General features: G+C 43.2%; 1 protein-coding gene across 2 annotated transcripts in view; it reads left to right on the top strand.

The window, feature by feature from the left end:
* The window catches only part of LOC128699417 (uncharacterized), a 162,160-nt gene that overhangs the window by 16,021 nt on the left and 121,993 nt on the right, over positions 1 to 24,146 (top strand). Inside the window, exon 1 of one of the 2 annotated variants that reach the window (XM_053792107.2) lies at positions 13,052 to 13,595. The exons of the other annotated variant lie outside the window; for it this stretch is intronic. Within the exon in view, the coding sequence (XP_053648082.2) occupies positions 13,566 to 13,595 (30 nt within the window). The 5' untranslated portion in view covers positions 13,052 to 13,565. Of the gene's footprint in view, positions 1 to 13,051; positions 13,596 to 24,146 lie in introns of those variants that run through there. 2 annotated transcript variants of the gene reach the window in all.

Below are 24,146 nucleotides of genomic sequence, written 5' to 3'. Positions count from 1 at the left end.
TGCGGCCCCCATCCGCCTGTGGCCTCCTCCATCCTACCTGCGACCCCTCTCCTGCCTGCTGCCCCTCCCTCCTGCCTGCGGCCCTCCTCCTGCCGGGGCCTCCATCCTGCCTGCGGCCTCTCCTCCTGCCTGCGCCCCATCCTGCCTGCGGCCCCTCCATCCTGCCTGTGGCCTCCATCCTGCCTGCGGCCTCCTCCATCTTGCCTGCGCCTCTTTCCATCCCGCCTCGTGCCCTTTCCATCCTACCCTGCGACCTTTTCCTCCTGCCTGCCCCCTCCCTCCTGCCTGCGGCCCCTCCCATCCTGCCTGGGGCCCTCCATCCTGCCTGCGGCCCCCCCCTCCTCCCTGCCTGCTCGGCCTCTTCCACCTCCTGCGCCCTCCTCCATCCTGCCTGGGCCTCATCCTGCCTGCCCCTCCATCCTGCCTGGGCCTCCTCCATCCACCTATGACCTTCCTCCTGCCTGCTTCCCCTACTGCCCTCCTTTTCCATCCTGCCTGGGGCCTCCCCCATCCTGCCTGGCCCTCCTCCTGCCTGCAGGCCTCCCTCCATCCTGCCTGCGGGCCTCCTCCATCCTGCCTGCAGGCCTCTCCATCCTGCCTGGCCTCCACCCCGCCTGGGGCCTCCATCCTGCCTGTGGCCCCCCTCCATCCCGCCCGCGGCCTCCCATCCTGCCTGGGCCTCCATCCTACCTGCGACCTTCCCCCTGCCTGCGCCCTCCCCTCCGCGGGGCCTCCTCCATCCTGCCTGGGTGGCCTCCATTCTGCCTGGGGCCCCTCCCCCCCTCCTGCCTGGGGCCCCCCCTCCATCCTGCCTGGGCCTCCTCCATCCCCCCTTGGTCTCCATCCTGCCTGGGCCCCTCCCCCCCGCCTGGGGGCCCCCTCCATCCTGCCTGGGGCCCTTTCCCTCCCATCCCGCCCGGGCCCTTTCCCCATCCTGTCTGCGGCCCCCTCCATCCTGCCTGCGGCCTCCACCCTGCCGGGGCGGCCCCTTTTTGGGTTCCCCATCCCTGGGGCGGCCCCCCCCTCCTGCCGGGGCTCCTTGGCCTCCTCCCCTCCATCCTGCCTGGGGGCCTTTCCCTCCATCCTCCTTGGGCCCCTCCATCCGGTCTGCCCTCCTCCACCCCACCCAGCCTCCTCCACCCCTGCCTGGGCCCCATTCTGCCCTGGGGCCTCCCATCCCCATGGCCCCCCTCCTCCTGCCTTTTCCCCTTTTCCATCCTGCCCAGGGGCCCCCTCCCCACCCCTCCCCGGGCCCCTCCCATCCTGCCTGGGCCCTTTCCTCCTCCCCTGCTCTGTGGGCCTTTCCTCCCCCCGTCACAGGTTACAATAAGAGAATAAGAATAAAACGGGGAAAATAAAAAAAATATTTTGAAAGAAGGGAAGAAATAAAAAATAAGAAGAGAAACAGATAAATACAAACAAATAAAGATTTTCAAAAAATTTGGGAATTTCAAAAGAAATGACTATGAAAAAGGTAGAAATGAAAAGAAGAAAACTAAAAAAGGAAAAAGGGAAAAAGGAGAAGAGAGAAGGAAAAGATGAGAGAAGGGTCGAGAAGGGGGGAAGAATAATGGGAAGAGGAGAAAGGAGGGGGAGAGAAAAAGATGCAAAAAACGGAAGAAGAGGAGAGATGGGGAAAACTAGGGAAGAAAAGGGGGAAAAGTAGAGAAAGAGAAGGGAAGGAGATGTGGGGAGGGAAGATGAGAGGGGGGAAGGGACTGAGGGGGGAAAAAGGGAGAGAGAGAGGGGGGAAGGAGAGGAGAGGAGGGAAGAAGGAGAGGAGGGGGCCAGAGACTTGAGGAACCAGGAATGCGGGCCCGAAAGGTCATAAAGGGAAGGTAAACAACAAAGGTTACTTGAAAGAGCCACAAATACTAGGAGAGAGAGGGGAGAGATTGTGGAGAGAGAGAGAGAAAAATTTAATTAAATAAGTTTTTTTACATGTTTTCTTTAAAATACAGACAACTTGTGTTTATGTGTGTGTGCCCAGAGGGTTGGGGAATTAGATCTTGGGCCCTGCTTTCACTTCGATATACAGGCGTATTGGGTTCCCAAACCTCCCGGCCTTTAATAAAGGATTTTGTAGTGTGCCTGGTTTTAGGCATAGAGTTTATCTTTTGGTTTTTTTTTCTTTAAATTTTACCGGGAAAAATAACAATAATAAAATCGTCGTAATATCTTTTTGTGTATTAGTGGATGAATCCCGACCATAAGACCATAAGGTTTTTGAGTCCTTCCTTCAATGTTTTGGGATCCACCCCACTTTTGGGGGAAAGGGAAGGGAAAATCAGGCATGTCATTACCTTTCTGTGTTTGATCTTTCCAGCACTGAGTAGACTGGCTTTCCTACTTGAGGGATTTTTTTTTGGTTTTTGTGCTGTCTTTGTCATTTTCCCAGAACTGTTTTTTTTCCGCCTCAACCCTAATACCCATTCCTTTTTTTTTGTTGCCTTCCCCCTGATGCGGATGAGGGGAAAGGGTTTTTTCTTTCTTTTTTATGCCATATTGTGTGTAAAAGATCACGTTTTTTCTACTTGTTCTTCAGTAACCTTTTTTCCGCATTTTCCCTTTTGTCTTCTGGGGTTTTTTAAGCTCTGTAGTTTTTCCCCTCTTTTTACTCTTTCGTTTAGACTTTTTACATTGTTGGTTGAACATCAGGTTGTTGTGGGTTTTATAATTCCTTTCTGTATAGACTGGTTGAGTCGTCCTCCCAGCACGTTTGGGCCAGAAAGTTCATCACGACCTTTGGAGATTATCTGCTGCTTACTGTGCTTGTTGTATTCAATAGAATATTTTATACCCTCATAACCTCTCTTTAGTTTTATTCTCCTGCCCCTACCTCCCCATTCTTGTTTCCCAGTTATATGATAGATCATCCATAGATGATAATGCCCAGCCTCTACTCTAACTCTATAAAGCTGCTATAGGTGTTAAACTAAGAGTGGGTAAAACAAGAGTTACACGACTCAGCCACAGTGTCGTCACATGCAACAATATCATTTCGTCCCCAGAACTCTTATCAAACAATTTACTACTTGAGTGAGACTTTCATTGTATACTTACCCATGACTGAAATATCCCAGGATTGTAGTGTATATAACTTTGAGATAATATCTTTGTGTTTACACAATGAGAGATACACAATGTACATACATCCAGGGGACATTAATATCAGCGTATAGACAGTTAGTGTCATGAATATACAATGAGAGATATATAGTACATATAAAATGAGAGGTACTGAGTACTGTGACAGTATATCCCATGTTTACGCTATGATTCAGCATCATGCATATATGCGGGTCAAACTGAGCCTCGTCATTTACCGTGTTACACTGGTGACAGTGGTACTTGAAAGACTAAGTAGGTGAAGTTTTATTACGCGACTTTAAAACCCCTTACAGTGGGGGTTTTTCATCAGAGAGGGTTGACCACCCACAGTGGGGTGTTTTATCACCAGTGGGGGTTAATCACCCACATTTGGGGTCTATCTACAGGTGATAATGATTATGTCAGGACTGGGAAATCTAATAACATTATTTTCTTGGTGTAGGGGGCTCAACCAGGGGCTCGAGCTGCTTTTCCCCTTCCCCGGATCAGACATGATTGCCTCTGATTTCTGGGGACGTATAAACTTATATACCTTTTTTTTTTTTTTTTTTTTTTTTTTTTTTTTTGTAATGGAGATTTCAGTAGTAATCAAAGAGGAGCTAGCTTTGTTGAATGTTGAGTGGTGGTTCCTGAGACTTAGTAAGATACTGCATCTGGTGGGAGAGAGAGGGAGGAGAACGAGAAATTATTTTTAGCAAAACTGATACATCAGCAGCGTGTTGCTACCATATTTTATGTGATAGTTACAGAATGAGAACAAAGCTAACTATGTTTCCTTGTCGTATTCGTGGAGGGAGGAGAGAGAGAGAGAGAGAGAGAGAGAGAGAAGAGAGAGAGAGAGAGAGAGAGAGAGAGAGAGAGAGAGGAGGTGGAGGAGACAGTCAGAAAGATGATGGGAAGGTAAAACCTGAAAATTAACACTCTACCTGCACGTAAGAGGAGACAAAATCTACAGCAAAGATGAATGGGTGCAGTGACCTAACCATTGTATTCTGCACCAGTGCACCAGCCTATACCTGGAGTTTACCTGAGTAGCCTGAGGTCAAAGCCCTCTGGCCCGGTCCTAGACCAGGTCTCCTAGTCCAGGATTGCTGTTAGTGGCCATCGCCGCAGTCCAACATATACACCACCACAATCCGGCTAACAGGAATTGTTTCGCGTAATCTGCAGATTTTCCCTCTGCAGACAACTAGGGTTTGTTGGTAATCCTTATGTCTGAAGGGAAGGTGTTGAAGAGTCGTGGTTCCTTAACACTTAATGAGTTCTATCAGTGTATTCATCGCCCTGCTTTTCACTGGATGTATCCTGCACTGTCTTCTAAGCCTCTTAGGGTTTATAAATAGTATTTTCGGCATGCCGGATGGGGACCAAGCCTTCTAGTTTCTTCCAGGTGTAGAGTACAATGTATCTTTCTCGCCTACGTTCTAAGGAATACAGTTCTGAGGCCTTCAAGCGCTCCCAGTAATCTAGGTGTTTGACTGAGTTTATACGAGCTCTGAAGAATCTCGGTACATTTTCCAGCTCGGCAGTTTCGCCTGCCTTGAAGGAGGCCCATTAGTACACCGCAATGTTTTGATTCTGGTCATCAGTAACATGGATGGAATAATCTGTAAAATGATATAACTGTTCACCTACTCGTCGCCCATGTCGCCAGCTCACCACCCACCCACCTAACCCACATCCACTCGCCCAGGAAAACACCAGTGTTATATATCCAGGTACCATGGCTGTGCCCTGCGGTGCTGCCAGAGCGACCTTGAGTCGGGCGAACAGCCTCGGAAGGTAGGGAGCCACAGCGTCCTTCATGTAGCTGCTACTCGAGGAGGAACAACACATCACGTGTTCACTCACTATCAACTAATGTAAGCACCGTATTTTCCGGTCTTAAGGCGCCTTTTTTCCCACCAGACTTGAAAATCATCCTGCGCCTTATATGCTCAAGGTCAGGGTCAAGGGTAGGCTTAGGGTTACGCTTTAGCAGTTGTTTACTAACGTTACTTACAGTTGCTTGGAAACATCGTTTTATATGTCTTGTATTCTCGTGCGCCTTATATGCCGGAAAATACGGTAATTTTTTAACCACAGGTACACAAAGCACAATTGTCATGTATAGTGTAAATTACTTGATAACTCAAAAAAAGTCAGACAAAGTGACTTATTTCCATTGAGGTTCTTGTAAAATATTTTTTAAACCTAATAGTTAAAACAGCTATGTAACTCAACGTGTGAAAATCAGTTGCAATGTACTGTACATGACTTTCAGGCTACATTGAACCTTGGTGCTGCTGCAGGACTCTTACACTCCATGTATCCTCCACCACTATGGTACAAACAATGCTACACACTCGTGTATATATATATATATATATATATATATATATATATATATATATATATATACATATATATATATATATATATATATATATATATATATATATATATATATATATATATATATATATATATATATGTGTGTGTGTGTGTGTATTTTTATTATCACATGGCCGATACCCACCAAGGCAGGGTGGTCTGAAAAGAAAATTCACCATCATTCACTCCATCACTGTTTTGCCAGAAGGGTGCTTTGTCATGTGGGGTAATGATTAGGGAATATGGGGTGGAGGGGTCAGCAGGTAGGGACAGTGAGGCAGTAGGAGGGATGGTGGAGGTAGGTAATGTGAGGTCACTGGTGACTACAACTTCACCTCCTCATTTCCACCACCACTCCACACTACTCACCCTCTCACTACTTTAACTAAACATAAATAAATGGAAATAAGAATAAATAACGGGGACGGCAGTGAATATTACTATTCTACTCAAACACAGTTTATTATTAAGTCCTTGTACAATAATATATTTGGGAACAGGAGTACGTCATTGGTCTAGATAAATGGGATGGTATGTATAAGCAGTGAGACAGGGAACACAATCAACTTGACCAAAATGAATCTAACTTACAATATAGCACAGAGGACAGTTCATCACAGGAACTAAGCCACAGGTCCCAAGGCTTTTGACAGGGTCCCACATCAGAGACTGTTGAGGAAAATTAAAGCACATGGAATAGGAGGAGAAATTTTTTCCTGGATAGAGGCATGGTTGACAAATAGGCAGCAGAGAGTTTGCATAAATGGGGAGAAATCAGAGTGGGAAGTGTCACGAGCGGTGTTCCACAGGGCATGTTGGGCCCCTGCTGTTCACAATCTACATAAACGACATAGATGAGGGCATAAAGAGCGACATCGGCAAGTTTGCCGATGACACCAAAATAGGCCGTCGAATTCATTCTGACGAGGACATTCGAGCACACAAGACTGATGCAGTGGTCGGAGAAGTGGCAGATGCAGTTTAATATAGACAAATGCAAAGTTCTAAATGTTGGACAGGACAATAACCATGCCACATATAAACTAAATAATGTAGATCTTAATATTACGGATTGCGAAAAAGATTTAGGAGTTCTGGTTAGCAGTAATCTGAAACCAAGACAACAGTGCATAAGTGTTCGCAATAAAGCTAATAGAATCCTTGGCTTCATATCAAGAAGCATAAATAATAGGAGTCCTCAGGTTGTTCTTCAACTCTATACATCCTTGGTTAGGCCTCATTTAGATTATGCTGCACAGTTTTGGTCACCGTATTACAGAATGGATATAAATTCTCTGGAAAATGTACAAAGGAGGATGACAAAGTTGATCCCATGTATCAGAAACCTTCCCTATGAGGATAGACTAAGGGCCCTGAAACTGCACTCTCTAGAAAGACGTAGAATTAGGGGGGATATGATTGAGGTGTATAAATGGAAGACAGGAATAAATAAAGGGGATGTAAATAGTGTGCTGAAAATATCTAGCCTAGACAGGACTCGCAGCAATGGTTTTAAGTTGGAAAAATTCAGATTCAGGAAGGATATAGGAAAGTACTGGTTTGGTAATAGAGTTGTGGATGAGTGGAACAAACTCCCAAGTACCGTTATAGAGGCTAGAACGTTGTGTAGCTTTAAAAATAGGTTGGATAAATACATGAGTAGATGTGGGTGGGTGTGAGTTAGACGTGATAGCTTGTGCTACCAGGTCGGTTGCCGTGTTCCTCCCTTAAGTCAATGTGACCTGACCTGACTAGGTTGGGTGCATTGGCTTAAGCCGGTAGGAGACTTGGACCTGCCTCGCATGGGCCAGTAGGCCTACTGCAGTGTTCCTTCGTTCTTATGTTCTTATGTTCTTAAGACCTACACAGCACGAGTACTGCGCCAAGCCAGTACTCTGCCCAATGCGTCCAACAGTCTCCTCCAGAGACTTCAGCAGCCTTCTCCCGAGCCCTGCTCCCCAGCAGCAGCTCCGCTCGAAGTCTCTGCTCAGGAGCTCTGCATCCCAGCAGCAGCTCCGCTCGAATCCCCTGATCATGCTCTTCCTTGGGCTTTTATGGTGGTCCAAGCACCCTCCACAACCACGTGTACGACCTGACGCCTAGGTCTGAGGCGTCAAGAACAAAAGACCTCAGACGTGGGCGTGGCTACAGACGTTTGCCAAGGCAAGGTGTGACCATATAATTGGTTAAATTAGGTCTCCCCAGAGACCTCACAAGCCCAGCTGGACTACATCACAGCTTTACACTACAGTTTTTAAACTGCAACATTAACACCCCTCCTTCAGAGTGTAGGCACTGTACTTCCCATCTCCAGGACTCAAGTCCGGCCTGCCGGTTTCCCTGAACCCCTTCATAAATGTTACTTTGCTCACACTCCAACAGCACGTCAAGTATTAAAAACCATTTGTCTCCGTTCACTCCTATCAAACACGCTCACACATGCCTGCTGGAAGTCCAAGCCCCTCGCACACAAAACCTCCTTTTCCCCCTCCCTCCAACCTTTCCTAGGCCGACCCCTACCCCGCCTTCCTTCCACTACAGACTGATACACTCTTGAAGTCACTCTGTTTCGCTCCATTCTCTCTACATGTCCGAATCACCTCAACAACCCTTCCTCAGCCCTCTGGACAACAGTTTTGGTAATCCCACACCTCCTCCTAACTTCCAAACTACAAATTCTCTGCATTATATTCACACTACACATTGCCCTCAGACATGACATCTCCACTGCCTCCAGCCTTCTCCTCGCTGCAACATTCATCACCCATGCTTCACACCCATATAAGAGCGTTGGTAAAACTATACTCTAATACATTCCCTTCTTTGCCTCCAAGGACAAAGTTCTTGGTCTCCACAGACTCCTAAGTGCACCACTCACCCTTTTCCCCTCATCAATTCTATGATTCACCTCATCTTTCATAGACCCATCCGCTGACACGTCCACTCCCAAATATCTGAATACATTCACCTCCTCCATACTCTCTCCCTCCAATCTGATATCCAATCTTTCATCACCTAATCTTTTTGTTATCCTCATAACCTTACTCTTTCCTGTATTCACTTTTAATTTTCTTCTTTTGCACACCCTACTAAATTCATCCACCAATCTCTGCAACTTCTCTTCAGAATCTCCCAAGAGCAAAGTGTCATCAGCAAAGAGCAACTGTGACAACTCCCACTTTATGTGTGATTCTTTATCTTTTAACTCACACCTCTTGCCAAGACCCTCGCATTTACTTCTCTTACAACCCCATCTATAAATATATTAAACAACCACGGTGACATCACACATCCTTGTCTAAGGCCTACTTTTACTGGGAAATAATTTCCCTCTTTCCTACATACTCTAACTTGAGCCTCACTATCCTCATAAAAACTCTTCACTGCTTTCAGTAACCTACCTCCTACACCATACACCTGCAACATCTGCCACATTGCCCCCCTGTTCACCCTGTCATACGCTTTTTCCAAATCCATAAATGCCACGAAGACCTCTTTAGCCTTATCTAAATACTGTTCACTTATATGTTTCACTGTAAACACCTGGTCCACACATCCCCTACCTTTCCTAAAGCCTCCTTGTTCATCTGCTATCCTATTCTCCGTCTTACTCTTAATTCTTTCAATAATAACTCTACCATACACTTTACCAGGTATACTCAACAGACTTATCCCCCTATAATTTTTGCACTCTCTTTTGTCCCCTTTGCCTTTATACAAAGGAACTATGCATGCTCTCTGCCAATTCCTAGGTATCTTACCATCTTCCATACATTTATTAAATAATTGCACCAACCACTCCAAAACTATATCCCCACCTGCTTTTAACATTTCTATCTTTATCCCATCAATCCCAGCTGCCTTACCCCCTTTCATTTTACCTACTGCCTCACGAACTTCCCCCACACTCACAACTGGCTCTTCCTCACTCCTACAAGATGTTATTCCTCCTTGCCCTATACACGAAATCACAGCTTCGCTATCTTCATCAACATTTAACAATTCCTCAAAATATTCCCTCCATCTTCCCAATACCTCTAACTCTCCATTTAATAACTCTCCTCTCCTATTTTTAACTGACAAATCCATTTGTTCTCTAGGCTTCCTTAACTTGTTAATCTCACTCCAAAACTTTTTCTTATTTTCAACAAAATTTGTTGATAACATCTCACCCACTCTCTCATTTGCTCTCTTTTTACATTGCTTCACCACTCTCTTAACCTCTCTCTTTTTCTTCATATACTCTTCCCTCCTTGCATCACTTCTACTTTGTAAAAACTTCTCATATGCTATCTTTTTCTCCCTTACTACTCTCTTTACATCATCATTCCACCAATCGCTCCTCTTCCCTCCTGCACCCACTTTCCTGTAACCACAAACTTCTGCTGAACACTCTAACACTACATTTTTAAACCTACCCCATACCTCTTCGACCCCATTTCCTATGCTCTCATTATCCCATCTATCCTCCAATAGCTGTTTATATCTTACCCTAACTGCCTCCTCTTTTAGTTTATAAACCTTCACCTCTCTCTTCCCTGATGCTTCTATTCTCCTTGTATCCCATCTACCTTTTACTCTCAGTGTAGCTACAACTAGAAAGTGATCTGATAAATCTGTGGCCCCTCTATGAACATGTACATCCTGAAGTCTACTCAACAGTCTTTTATCTACCAATACATAATCCAACAAACTACTGTCATTTCGCCCTACATCATATCTTGTTTACTTATTTATCCTCTTTTTCTTAAAATATGTATTACCTATAACTAAACCCCTTTCTATACAAAGTTCAAAGGGCTCCCATTATCATTTACACCTGGCACCCCAAACTTACCTACCACACCCTCTCTAAAAGTTTCTCCTACTTTAGCATTCAGATCCCCTACCACAATGACTCTCTCACTTGGTTCAAAGGCTCCTATACATTCACTTAACATCTCCCAAAATCCCTCTCTCTCCTCTACATTCCTCTCTTCTCCAGGTGCATACACGCTTATTATGACCCACTTTTCGCATCCAACCTTTACTTTAATCCACATAATTCTTGAATTTACACATTCATATTCTCTTTTCTCCTTCCATAACTGATCCTTTAACATTACTGCTACCCCTTCTTTTGCTCTAACTCTCTCAGATACTCCAGATTTAATCCCATTTATTTCCCCCCACCGAAACTCCCCTACCCCCTTCAGCTTTGTTTCGCTTAGGGCCAGGACATCCAACTTCTTTTCATTCATAACATCAGCAATCATGTTTCTTGTCATCCGCACTACATCCACGCACATTCAAGCATCCCAGTTTTATAAAGTTTTTCTTCTCTTTTTTAGTAAATGTCTACAGGAGAAGGGGTTACTAGCCCATTGCTCCCGGCAATGGGCTAGTAACATATATATATATGTATATATATATATATATATATATATATATATATATATATATATATATATATATATATATATATATTGTGTGTGTGCTCACCTAATTGTGGTTGCAGGGGTCGAGACCCAGCTCCTGGCCCCGTGTGTGTGTGTGTGTGTGTGTGTGTGTGTGTGTGTGTGCTAAAACTGCATATTTCCTATTTCCCAGATAGTGTGTGACGCCCACAGGCTTAGCCTTTCTATTAAATATAATAATACTGTAATATTATTAATTCTCTAAAATAGTTAAAGGTGCCAGGAACAATCGGAACATATCTAGACTTTGAAAGGACATAAAATTATTAGGTGCCCACGCACATACTGAATGAAATTTGTAATTATCAAAAACATTCCAAATTATGTTTTGAATTTCTTACATTTAATAAGAGCACATAATGCGAGGAAATATACGAGTTTGACATTTAATGAAGCAAGAACTGTATTTCCATAAATTAACCCTAAGTAATAGAGCAGGCAAACCAGTCGTCTGTTAAGCTAATACGAATGTGTAATATTATGTGCAGAGTTTTTCTGCCTCACTAGTGAGCTGCTTATTGTAAGATGTGTTTCTTGTGAAGATACCGGCGTTGTGCACCTCTGTGCTCTCCCCTCCCTGCAAGAGGGAGAGGGGCGGTGCCGTTGTACTATGGAGATGGGCTCTTGATCCAAGATCAAACTTTCCATCGCCCAGGCGTTGTATGACCATAAGTGTGTGTAATGCTTTCCTGTGAGTCACACCTTGTTACCTCTGGGACCAGGTGGTCTAGTCTGAGACGCAGTTTTAATGACCCTCGGAATCGACTACAGGCAAATTATAAGTAAGATAATTCCCCAGTCTCTGTATGACCCCTACAGGTTTAGTTCTCCACCTAGTTGTGGTTGCAGGGGTCGAATAATGGCTCCTGGCCCCCGCCTCTTCACTCTGTGTGTGTGTGTGTGTGTGTGTGTGTGTGTGTGTGTGTGTTATAAACATGGAATAATGTGGCGTAAACTAAATTACAAAGTGAACTAGCACGTTGCCCCTCACCATTGAGGGTTCAAAAGAAGCGAAACTGGACCTGATATTAAGTTGTCAGTTCGTGACTGGCTGCAGCTGACTTCCTCTCTACCAAGATACTATAATAGTGTTACTGTGTCAGACAGGTATCATATTATTTATAATATACAATGCCGAGAAGTTGGTGAATAAGACATGCACAGAGCTTGGGTATCGTGATTGCTGAAACGCCTTGCTTGAACGGGTTCTTCAGTCGAGTACTAGCGAACACAATAGTGGAGACAGTAGTAATATTTTTGACGTGATCAGTCCGTCATCCTTGGTTGGAGGTGGCCTGTTCCTTCGGCCGCAGCCTCTGCCCTGAATCACTTATCACGCTCACCCCATTCAGGTTTAGGGTAACTTTTAATTTATTTAACCGCTCACGCTTCTCGGTGCAAAGTGAGATTTACCAGTCTCGTAAATGTAATATGTGGTGTCCAGATACCGTAGTGTGAAATTAGCAACTCTCGCAGAGAACTGCTTTTAATTACTTATATTCTATTTTGTTTTATTTTCAGTTCTGGGAGTTTTGAAGACAGTCACATAAGTTATAATTTGCTTTGCATTGTTGCTTTCTGTATACTGAATATTGAAATATATTTGTGTCTGTCTCTGTTTGCCTATATCTTTCGTATTTCCTTCCCCCTCACTCATTTTTATATGCCTATGATATCTACTTTTTAATCCATGGTATACTCGCGCCATCTTGTATTAGGAGATACATTCTAGAGGGAGTTCAGAGCCGTTGAGAGTAAATGTGAGTGTGGACCTTGTGGTAGGAGTGAATATGGTTCAAGGTAGCGTGGTGCAGGGCGGGCGCCTGCTGCCCCGTCTGGTCATCTCTAGTGCTGCTCCATTTGTCAGGGGCCACCCACTGAGCATAACATCTGTATCACTCTCACAACTCCCATGTTTAAAGATTTCTCTCTCTCCATCTTCCACTGCTGACTTTATACATGTCTCCTCCACCCTCCAGTGGGAGGTCGCTTGTCGTCTGTATAAAGTTTATGACTAGAAATATTTAGTGTTGAGTTACGCGGTTGGGACTCACCATTGCGCCCCCCGCCCCCACTAAACTCAATCCAGGTGTCCTTGGGTTTGTTGAAGCCTTGGCTAGGGCGGGAGGCGGGTGCTTCACTCGTCTTGTGGTGGGACTATCATCACCACCACTATCATTGGGCACCCACCTCCCCGCCCAGCCCACCTCACGCCCGCACCCGTAATATTTTGATTTTGGAATCGCCCCTGTTACCGTCCAGGAGAAAAACAAGTCCGTTTTGACTTCAAGTTATAGCGGACTTTGCGAGCCATCATCAAGTGCGCGTGTGTGTGCCTGGCCCCCACCTCCCTCAGTGCCTTGTGAAGTGCCACCTTATACTTGGGAAAAGTTACCCTTTCATACATCTCTACACCTGTGTTTCCATCCAGCCAAAATTTCAACTTGAGAAGGCTTATATAGTGTAAGATCAAGTTTAGTTACAAATTGAAAGGGAGAAAATTAGCGTGTGCCAGGAGTGCCTGAATTATAGCTCTCAGGGAGTGTAGGGGAGGGGATGAGTGGGTAAGGCTTCATCCTCCCACCACAACTACCACCATAACCACCACAACCATTGCGGTTCATCATGACAAGAGCTACAGTTATCCTTCTATTGGTGAGTGCTTCACTCTTTGATAATTTTTTTAAATTAAGTATATCAGCAGTGTGCTGCTCTCACTGTGTAACAGTGAGAACCAAAACTAGCTATTTCCTTTGTCATGTCATCACACAGGATCCGTTGGATACATGAAGCAATGAACTGTCAGCTTCAGGCTGGGTAACCTCGATAAGGTGATGGGGATATCATCAGGTATTCCAGCTACGGTAGCTTTAAATGCTTCCTTCTAGCATGACTGGCAGTATAACCTATGCCAAACAAATGAGCATATAATATATGCGGTATAATATATTTTTTTCAGAGGGGGGGGGGTGAACATTAGGAATAGCTTTAGAGAGTTTTATAATATGCATAACATATTTTTATAACTATTTACTGATCAATGTTCAGTAATTTGTAGAAAAATCTGTAACACATTTTCTAGGTTGTATTTCTATAAATATAAACAGATGGGAAGAAATTAGGATGTAGATGTGACTATTCATGCAGTCTATAGACAGACCGAGAGCCTAGCAGAAAGGGAAAGGGGTTGGAGTGGTTATGAAACCGGTTGAGATCTTGTCTCGAGTTTGAATCTCCTTGGGGGAGTTCAATGCTTATTTTTTCACTGTTCATACCTGTTTCCGTTCTTGCAGGAAAATGATTGCTAGACATCTGCTATTTCACAGTGTCTGGTAGTTACTCCAGAGCCATGAATGGACTGATTCATAGCAGTATATACCCAACCATTCCTGAAGTTCTGGGCCTTGCTGTGTTCTTTCATGCTTTTCGATATGTATCCTCGCTAAAAATCGTAAAAAAACATTATTGCAAGTAATTGAAGAAGGGGGTAAGGTTTAAACCCTGCCCCTCCTTGTTTGCGGATGATGTTAAAATAAAAAGAATGAAAATAACCCAGAGAACGGACAGGGTTCGAACCCATGACAAGCCAATCCTAAAACTAGCAGGCTAGTTCTCTCACCGCATGTCCATGCGGGCTTAACAAAATCCATCCACAGTTTTGGTGGACTTTTTTTTTCTCGCTCTTATGCTGTTCCCTGCTCTCAGGGACTTGACTTTATTCTATACTTTTCCATGCTTTTATGTTTCTAGATTCTGCCTCCTTACATTAATGTCTAAACAATGGGGTTCTTCCAGTGTCTTTTGTATATTCCTCACGGAATGACAAACTTTTCTGTAGCTTATATGCAAGCTTAGTTAAAAAATATATTGTTATTTCATGGGTATATTGTCCCTTGAATTCCTCTCCCTACTGAAAGTGAGCCAGAGAATACCTTTATGATCACCTTTCCTGTGCATCAGGATACCGATAAAGTTGTCAACATTATAGAAACATAAGAATGGAGGAACTGCAGCAGGCCTACTGGTCCATACAAGGTAAATCCTTATCAAAACCACCCACTCCCACCCACACTTTTGTCCAACTCTTTCCTGAAGCTATCCAAGAATTTGCTTCAGTACCTCAGGTACTAATCAAACCCATCCCTTTTCACTCATATATTTGTCCATTCTCTTTTTAAAGCTACCCAAGGTCTTGGCCTCTATTATTCTACTGGGCAGAGTGTTCCACGCATTGACAACTTATCCTACGCATTATTATGTAGTTAGCTATTTTTGTTTGATGTGAAAAATTTAGCTGGGATAAGCCAGTGAATGCTTAACCACTGAACGGATCATCACCTAAGTCCCGTGTCAAGTTCTCTTGTTTTCTTTAAGTTCGCTTCCGACAGATTGCTGAATGTGGGTACACGTTGATGATCTCTTGCCTCATGGGTATTTTATATTCTGTTACCTATGTTGACTTTTTGAAAGGGAACACATGGTTAAGCCTCGACGGTTCACTATTTCCTCTTAACCTCGTCGGTAAATCTGCCTCTCATTTTCGACGATAATAAGAGGCAATTTTTTTTTACTCAAAAAAGGATGGTACCGACAAGCGGTAAAAATATACTTAATGCAGTCTTTTAGTAGACCGTTTTACCCATGACTGGGGTTTATCAAATACGTAGCAACAGAGAAAAATGACAGCTCATATTGGGCACCCAGGGCCCAGTATTCATGCTGAGTAGCGCACTGGAAGAGGCCCACTGGCCCATGCTGGATTTGCTTCATGTTGTGTTTTGTGGGAGTCACCAGAGTGAACATACCAGGTTTGTACTGTTAGTTTGGTTAATCCTGTCGTTTTCTTGAAAAAGTAGCCTCACCGTCCCATGCCATGATGTGGGAGTGGGTGTTGTTGTTCACAGGATTTGTTGATGCTGTCTATTCTACGGACATGTGTTCTTGTAGGCATTTGGGAAGACTCCTAACAGTGTTAGGTAAGACACATATGCAACAGTTAGGTAGTAATAAAGTTGGTAGAATTACCGACAATATGTAAAGTAAAAGGACACAAGTGCAACTAATGTGACATTTATTGTGGCAACGTTTCGCTCTCCAGGAGCTTTATCAAGCTCCTGGAGAGCGAAACGTTGCCACAATAAATGTCACATTAGTTGCACTTGTGTCCTTTTACTTTATAACAGTTAGGTATCTTTATTTCGAAACGTTTCGCCTACACAGTAGGCTTCTTCAGTCGAGTACAGAAAAGTTGATAGAAGCAGAAGAGACTTGAAGACGATGTAATCAGTCCATCACCCTTAAAGTTTTGAGGTGGTCAGTCCCTCAGTCTGGAGAAGAGCATTGTTCCATAGTCTGAAACAATATGGAGTTGAAGTGACAGGATGGAGCCTTATATAGCGCCAGGAGGTGAGACGTAGGTCACTAGTAGAACGGAGATGTTGGGATGTTCAATCTGTCAGACACTGCAACACAAGGGTATTTTGGTACAGACCTGAAATCAACTTCGACAACCTCTACTAGTGAGAACGGCTGGATTTGAGAGGGACCTGACCTCCCAACATCTGCGTTCTACTAGTGACCTACGTCTCACCTCCTGGCGCTATATAAGGCTCCATCCTGTCACTTCAACTCCATATTGTTTCAGACTATGGAACAATACTCTTCTCCAGACTGAGGGACTGACCACCTCAAAACTTTAAGGGTGATGGACTGATTACAATGTCTTCAAGTCTCTTCTGCTTCTATCAACTTTTCTGTACTCGACTGAAGAAGCCTACTGTGTAGGCGAAACGTTTCGAAATAAAGATACCTAACTGTTGCATATGTGTCTTACCTAACAATCTGTCGGTATTTTATACCATTTTAATGTTCACTCCTAACAGTGTCTCCAATGTGAACTTGGTCACACATCCACCATAGGATGCTGTAGACTCCTGCGTCTTTGGGTTCTGTATAAGACTGTATGTGAACGACAGTGAAGCATGATGCTTCAAGGGAAATTGGTATTATAGTGAATCATGGTGCTTCACCACTCGGACATCATGGCATGGAACAGAGAAGCTGCTTTTGCAAAAAAAAAAAAAGATAAGATTAAACGTAGGTATTTGGAGTCATCTACAATCAAACTAATACCATAAACAAGTGGCATGTTCGCTTTGGCGACTCCCACAGCACACACTATCAGAGGACAAAGGAAACTCAGGGTGAATCAGTAGGCCTCATGCGGTGTACTACTGAGCATATGTACACCTGACCATCCAATTTGGATGTTCTGTATATGCTGTCATCTTTCTCATTATTGTAGGTGAAACGTTGTACCAATATTGACATCGCTGCATTGTCTTTTTACCAACCTGCATTTTTCCTGTCTTATTCCTGCCTTGATCTTCTCTTTCTGGGAGATTAGCTGTATCTGACGGCAATAAATTTTGTGGGGTCTTCCGTAATAATTGAACTAGTTACGTACTCTGAGACCCCATTGTTGCTTGTAAATTACACACATATCATCAAGTCTTAACCAGTTATTTTTCTCCCTTCTTATACGATCTCCTTTAAAGAAGATTGTATCCTTGATCATACTAGTTATATGGGGTTCTCCGAGTATGATGCGATCCGTGATTTCTTCATTTACTCTTTAATTTAATCTGATTATATATATTACATTGATTGTAGTTCCCCACTGATCATTGTATTCCAGATTTTTGGGAGAGGAGGGTAGATTAACCTGTGGGGTTGTCATCGGGTGTGGTTGTGTTTTGCGGGAAGGGAGGGATAGGGATGAAGGTGCAGGGGTAGTAATGACGGGTGTCAAGATGAGCCTTGGGTATGTCTGTGAGTTTGCACTTCAGTGGTTTCCAATGCTTTAAGCGTTGAGATGGTACAAGAAGCTACACCATAGTGGTTGATGATGTAAGAGGTGTTGGGTGCTAGAATTGGTGGATGGGAGCAACAAAAAATAATTTAAAATGATTGCTAGTATATTAGCCAGCAGGCTAGTCAGCATAACTGATCTCTTAACTCGGCCCTTCCTCTATTTTCGTTTTTGTAAACTGGGATCACATTTGCAGCGTTTCAACTGTTCAGCGCTTGCCATGTGTCTGTTGAGTTGCAAATCACCATTATGAGGCTACTCTGTTTCCTCTTGCCCCTACCCAAGGTGATATTCTATTAGGTTCCATATCTTTCGTTGGATCTGATTTAATCAGTACTTTCACTTCTTTTGTCTTTCTTATTTTCTCTAGTCTTTGTTGCTTGCTATTACCTCCTTCTCTTGGCGTTTCCTTTCATTCCTTGAAGATTTCTTTGAATGTTCTGTTCTGCATATATATCCCTGCCATCCTTTGTCACCTCACCCACTTCTTCAGTCCCTGATTTATGTGTGTGTGTGTGTGTGAGTGAGAATACCTATTTTTTACGTTTATTTGTGGTTACATGAACAGAGCTATGCCTGTGGTGTCCCGTCATCAGTGTTTAGTTAACCAAAACTGTTTAGTTTCCAGAGGTTGTGGCACATACAGCCCCATCCAGGATCCCAGTTAATTTTTCTGTCATTCTGTTTACGAAGAAAAGCTTTGTAGTATCTTTTTAACATTGCATGTTCTCGGTTGACAACTGTGCTCTCTTGTTCTCTCAGTTTATGCTGCTAAGAGATCTTGATTTAGCTCTATCATCACCACAGAATAACTCAAAACTACACCTTAAGTATACTTTCCGGTAAGCTGGGGAGGGGAGGAGAGGTGACAGTGACGGAATGAATATTTAAAGAGTTAAGTTCTCAACAAGGGCATAGCACTGACAACTGGTAAAAAGACAATGCACTGAAACCCTTTCGGTATAACGTTTCGCCCACGAGTGGGCTTCATCATGATATAGCTCACCTTTGGGCGAAGCGTTGTACCAATAAAGACTATTACATTAGATGTATCTTTTTTTATCCACCGGGTAGTTTTGAGTTTGTTCTGTCGACTTGATAAAGCTCAATCCTGAGCGACACGTCATCTGCAATACGGACTTGAGCTGCTGCGTTACGTGTCTTTATACCCACTTGTCTTCTTTTTGCCTCGGTCATCAGATCTTGATATATTTCTTCGTGTACTTTTATCATGTGTGCGGTTATTATGCAGAAAAATATATATCACAAAATTCATAACTAGTCCACAATTCAGAGGGGAAAGTTGAGAAGACCTACTGGTCCGTCCTGGATTATTAAATGGTTCAAGACATTCCAAAATTCCGTTTAAAGTTTCTAATCCGATTTGTGGGATTGTTGGTTATCATCTCTCCCGTTCTCGTCCTGTCAACCAGTGAGAATATTTTTCAGTATTTTTATTCCTAGTAATATATATGATTTTTCCTTCATTCTCAAACACGTCTGTAGTTGGGTTACAGTTGGTGCCTCTGGCGGAATATAATGCAGTAAGTATTAGTTCCGGTTCCTTCCTGTTACAGGTCCGCGCTAGTCGAGACAATAGTGTCGGACTGTCAATTTACGGACCGCGGCTCGAGCCCCTCGCCTACCCTTTTGTTTATTCATCGACAGTTATTTGTTACAACTTAATTTGAGTTCATGTTTATAGAGTATTTTAGTTTATTCTGATTAATAATTTTAATAAATTTCGCACATTATCGGTGCTAGTAGTAATCGTTGGGGGACACCGCTGGTGACATTTTTAGTACGAGTATTTCTTTTCTTGTCGGTATCTTCCTTTTAAACATAAAATCTCTTATACGTTACAAAATAAATTCCTTTTATTCCTACCTTGTTTTGTATCTTCCAGATTGGTCGTTCAAAGGGAACTCCATCGAAATATTATTATTTGAAATGTAAATAAATTAATCTGCCCAATCATTTCTGTCTGTAGTAGCTTAGTACGTTTGATATTCAGGATATTGTTGATTGGAAATTCGCGTGTTTGACAGCTTTAAAGATTGACAATTGACAATAAGCGAATATATTGACAGAGTTTGATAGTTTCAAAGATAAACGGCAAATCGACACGTTGACGGTATTTGTTTGACAGCTTCAAAGATAGACAGCAGGTCGACACGTTGACAGTGTGTGTTTGACAGCTTTAAACGTAGATAGTAAGCGAACACATTATCATTTTAATTCTTTATATAAAAACAATTTTTCGCTCAGTGAGAACTTTATCAAGCTCCTTGATAAGTGTCGTTTTTAATAATAATATTTTTTTATATAAGGCTTGTTTAGTCAATGTGTCTGATATACTGTTTGATAGCAGGTTTTTGCCCTCGTCTTAGGACACCAGCAACGGTATCAACATGTTATCTTGGGATACACTGCTGTGGAGTAAACATGTTTTTTGAATGGGGTGTAAAACCTAGCTTGGCTAAAGCAGCGGATGCTTCAGCACTGAGCGGTCATCGTCTGGTTAAGACCAGGGCTTCCAAGAGAAATTTTGCAAGGCGGAACAAGACTTCCATGGGGCCCCTGGGGGCAGGCTGAGGCTTCTCTCAAAATTGAGAATCTGAAGTCCAATAAAACCATTGGTAAACTTTCATAAATGTTTTATTTCCTGCCCAGCAGAATGACCAGGAAACACATACTTTATATATTTTGAAATTTTTTTGTTGACCTATAACTATACAAGTTCCTAAATTTGAAAAAAAAAAATAAAAAAAGAAAACATCTATGGCTATGAGGCCCCTTCAGAAATTCACAGCCGGGGCCCCGGACCAATGTAAAGGCAGAACACCCCTCTCCTGTCTCATAGACCATGGTTAAGATCCGTGTTGCGTCCTTACTAAGAAACCACCACCACCACCTCTTCAAGTGAATTTACTTTTCTCTGAAAGCTTTTTTCAGAGTTTTTGCCAATACACTTGTCAGTGAGACATATCTGTAGTTTAAAGGGCCTTACTAGTCACCGTTTCTGAGTATAAGCACAATACCATTTTACGTATGTCCACCGGTTCATTTATCTAAATCCGATGGCTTTCTTGCCTGTAGCTTCATTAAAGCGCAGGGTGATATTTCATGAAGTTCTGTTGCTTTTCTCAGTGTTAGCAGTAACTTCACTCACGAAATCGTAATAACACGATTGCAATCATACCACGGAACGGGTTTGCATATGTATATTACCTATTTGGTTGAATCTTATTGTAGCCAGGTGGCCCAGTGGCTTACGCACTGGCCTGGAGTTTTACGAGTCACTCGCCATAGGTTTAAATTCCACTCGTACCGTGATTTAATAGTAGCTTCTACTGTGCCGTTTATGGAGGGCTCCTTGATTTTGGTGAAGGGCTCTTGATTTAAATATTAGAGCTACCTTCCACTTCCTTCAATATCAGTTATCTCAACGTGGATTTTGTCGTCGACCTTGGGGGCACTTTTTCACATTTGCTTTACATTTAACAGACTTTAAAATAAATGATTTGGTTCCGTCTTGCTCTTGTAAACTAATTCTTTTTCGAAGTTTGTTCGTTCTTTTCTTATATTGGTGCAGCGCTGTGTGACACGTACGGGTTTAATGCTTGTCTCTAATATAATAATAATAAAACAGTAATAATAATAAAGCAATAATAACAATAATGCTAATAATATATTGGAAGATATATTGGTATCAGGCTTGTTGAACGTCTGGTTGGTCTTGACGTTGGATGATTTCCTGTATTTGCCAATTTTTTTCTCTGGCTCTGGCTTTTTCCTTTTAACTATTTTGTTCGTCTTTAAATGACAGCTGATTTGATTTTCATTTATCTTTTTCAGAAATTTTCATATAATTTGTTTTAGACTTTCTAATATTTTATTATATATTGATTCTCTAAAATATTAACTTAGATCATCACATATTCCTATTTTATTGGTCTAGACTCTAGACGATCATGACTTTTTTCTTTTTCAATAACAAGTAGCGCACTCACATATATGTGGTTACAGGGGCCGAGTTACAGCTCCTGGCCTCTCTTTGCTGGTCGCTACTAGGTCCGCTCTCTCCCGGCTTCAAGAGCTTTGTCGTACCTCCTTTTTAAGCTATGTATGGATTCTTCCTGTACTATTCTTCAGGTCGTTCCACATTTTGACTATTCTGAGGCTGAAGGAATACTTTCTAATGTCCCTGGGGCTCACCTGTGCTCACGACTTCCAGCTGCCTCCTCGTGTTACTGTTTCCCATTTCTCAAATAATGTCTCTATTTACTTCAATTCCTCTCCGTTTTTTGTTCGTTACCATTTGACCCCTAATCCTTTCTTTCATTATTATCAGGCTGAGTTCCCTTAAACTTCTCCTCATAGGACATACCTCTTACTTCCGGAACTAGTCTCGTTGCAGACCTCTGCACTTTCTCCAGTTTCTTGACAAGCTTGACCAGGTGTGGGTTCCATACTGGTGTTGCATACTCCACTACATCACTTGCTAGGCTATTCCACTTCCTGACGACTCTATGACTGAAGAAATACTTCCTAACATCCCTTTGACTCGTCTGAGTCTTCAGCTTCCACTTGTGATCCCTTGTTTCTGTGTTCCCTCTCTGAAACATCCTGTCTCTGTCCACCTTATCTATTCCACGCAGTATCTTGCATGTCGTTATCATGTCTCCCCTTACCCTTCTGTCCTCCAGTGTCGTCAGTGTGTGTGTGTGTGTGTGTGTGTGTGTGTGTGTGTGTGTGTGTGTGTGTGTGTGTGTGTGTGTGTGTGTGTGTGTGTGTGTGTGTGTGTTTGAATGTGTACTCACCTAATTGTGGTTGCAGGGGTCGAGACAGCCTGTGGCCCCGCCTCTTCACTGATCGCTACTAGGTCCTCTCTCTCTCTCTCTGCTTCCAGAGCTTTGTCATACCTCGTCTTAAAGCTATGTATGGTTCCTGCCTCCACTACATCAATTGTTAGGCTATTCCACTTCCTGACGACTCTATGACTGAAGAAATACTTCCTAACATCCCTCTGACTCGTCTGAGTCTTCAGCTTCCAATTGTGACCCCTTGTTTCAGTGTCCCCTCTCTGGAACAACATGTCTCTGTCTACCTTATCTGTTCCACGCAGTATTTTGTATGTCGTTATCATGTCTCCCCTGACCCGCCTGCCCTCCAATGTCGTCAGTCCGATTTCCCGCAAGCTTTCTTCGTAGGACATACATACCCCTGAGCTCCGGAACTAGCCTTGTTGCAAACCTTTGCACTTTCTCTAATTTCTTGACGTGTTTAACCAGGTGTGGGTTCCAAACTATAGCTGCATACTCCAGTATGGGCCTGATGTACACAGTGTACAGTGTCTTGAACGATTCCTTACTAAGGTATCGGAACGCTATTCTCAGGTTTGCCAGGCGCCCGTATGCTGCAGCAGTTATCTGGTTGATGTGTGCCTCCGGAGACATGCTCGGTGTTATGGTCACCCCAGGATCTTTCTCCTTGAGCGAGGTTTGCAGTCCTTGGCCACCTATCTATACTGTGTGTGTGTGTGTGTGTATGTGTGTGTGTGTGTGTGTGTGTGTGTGTGTGTGCGTGCGTGCGTGCGTGCGTGCGTGCGTGCGTGCGTGTGTGTGTGTGTGTCTGTGTGTGTCTTGTGTGTGTGTGTGTGTGTGTGTGTGTGTGTGTGTGTGTGTGTGTGTGTGCGTGCCTATGCACACCAGAGCCCAGCCCAGCGGATGCCTCACACACGGTACTGTACAACAAAACAACAGGAAGCACTGCAAGGCGTTTTTTGTCGGCAGTCAAACTATGCCAAGGAACGAGTGCCTCGCGACACTCCTTTTTGTAGCCCTGGTGACCCAGTCATTCCTGGAAGCCTTCTGACGACCCAGACGTTCCGGATATATGCCCGCCAATCACTGCACTCTCAACATTCCATACGTCATTACAGAAAACTTTATTGTCTTTCACATACAAATATATATATATATATATATATATATATATATATATATATATATATATATATATATATATATATATATATATATAGATAGATAGATAGATATTCAAATATACAAATACACACACACTCGACCCATAGACCCTGAGCATTGCAGTGGCTCTCCGCCTTGCTTCCCTTATTCACAGTGAACATCTGTGGCAACTGAGCAGTATAATGTGCACGATGTAAACTCTGCATGTTTCATGCGTTAAAATTTAAGACGCAACAGAATGAACTTTATGATGAAGAGAAGCCTTGCCTCTACTCAATGCCCGGCTGAGAGATAACCTCGATACCATTAGTTTAGCAATCCTGATAATCCTGTTAATCGGCCTGA

The sequence above is a fragment of the Cherax quadricarinatus genome, chromosome 61, assembly GCF_038502225.1.
Source record: "Cherax quadricarinatus isolate ZL_2023a chromosome 61, ASM3850222v1, whole genome shotgun sequence".
Lineage (NCBI taxonomy): Eukaryota > Metazoa > Arthropoda > Malacostraca > Decapoda > Parastacidae > Cherax > Cherax quadricarinatus.
This window is presented reverse-complemented; position numbering and strand designations above follow the sequence as displayed.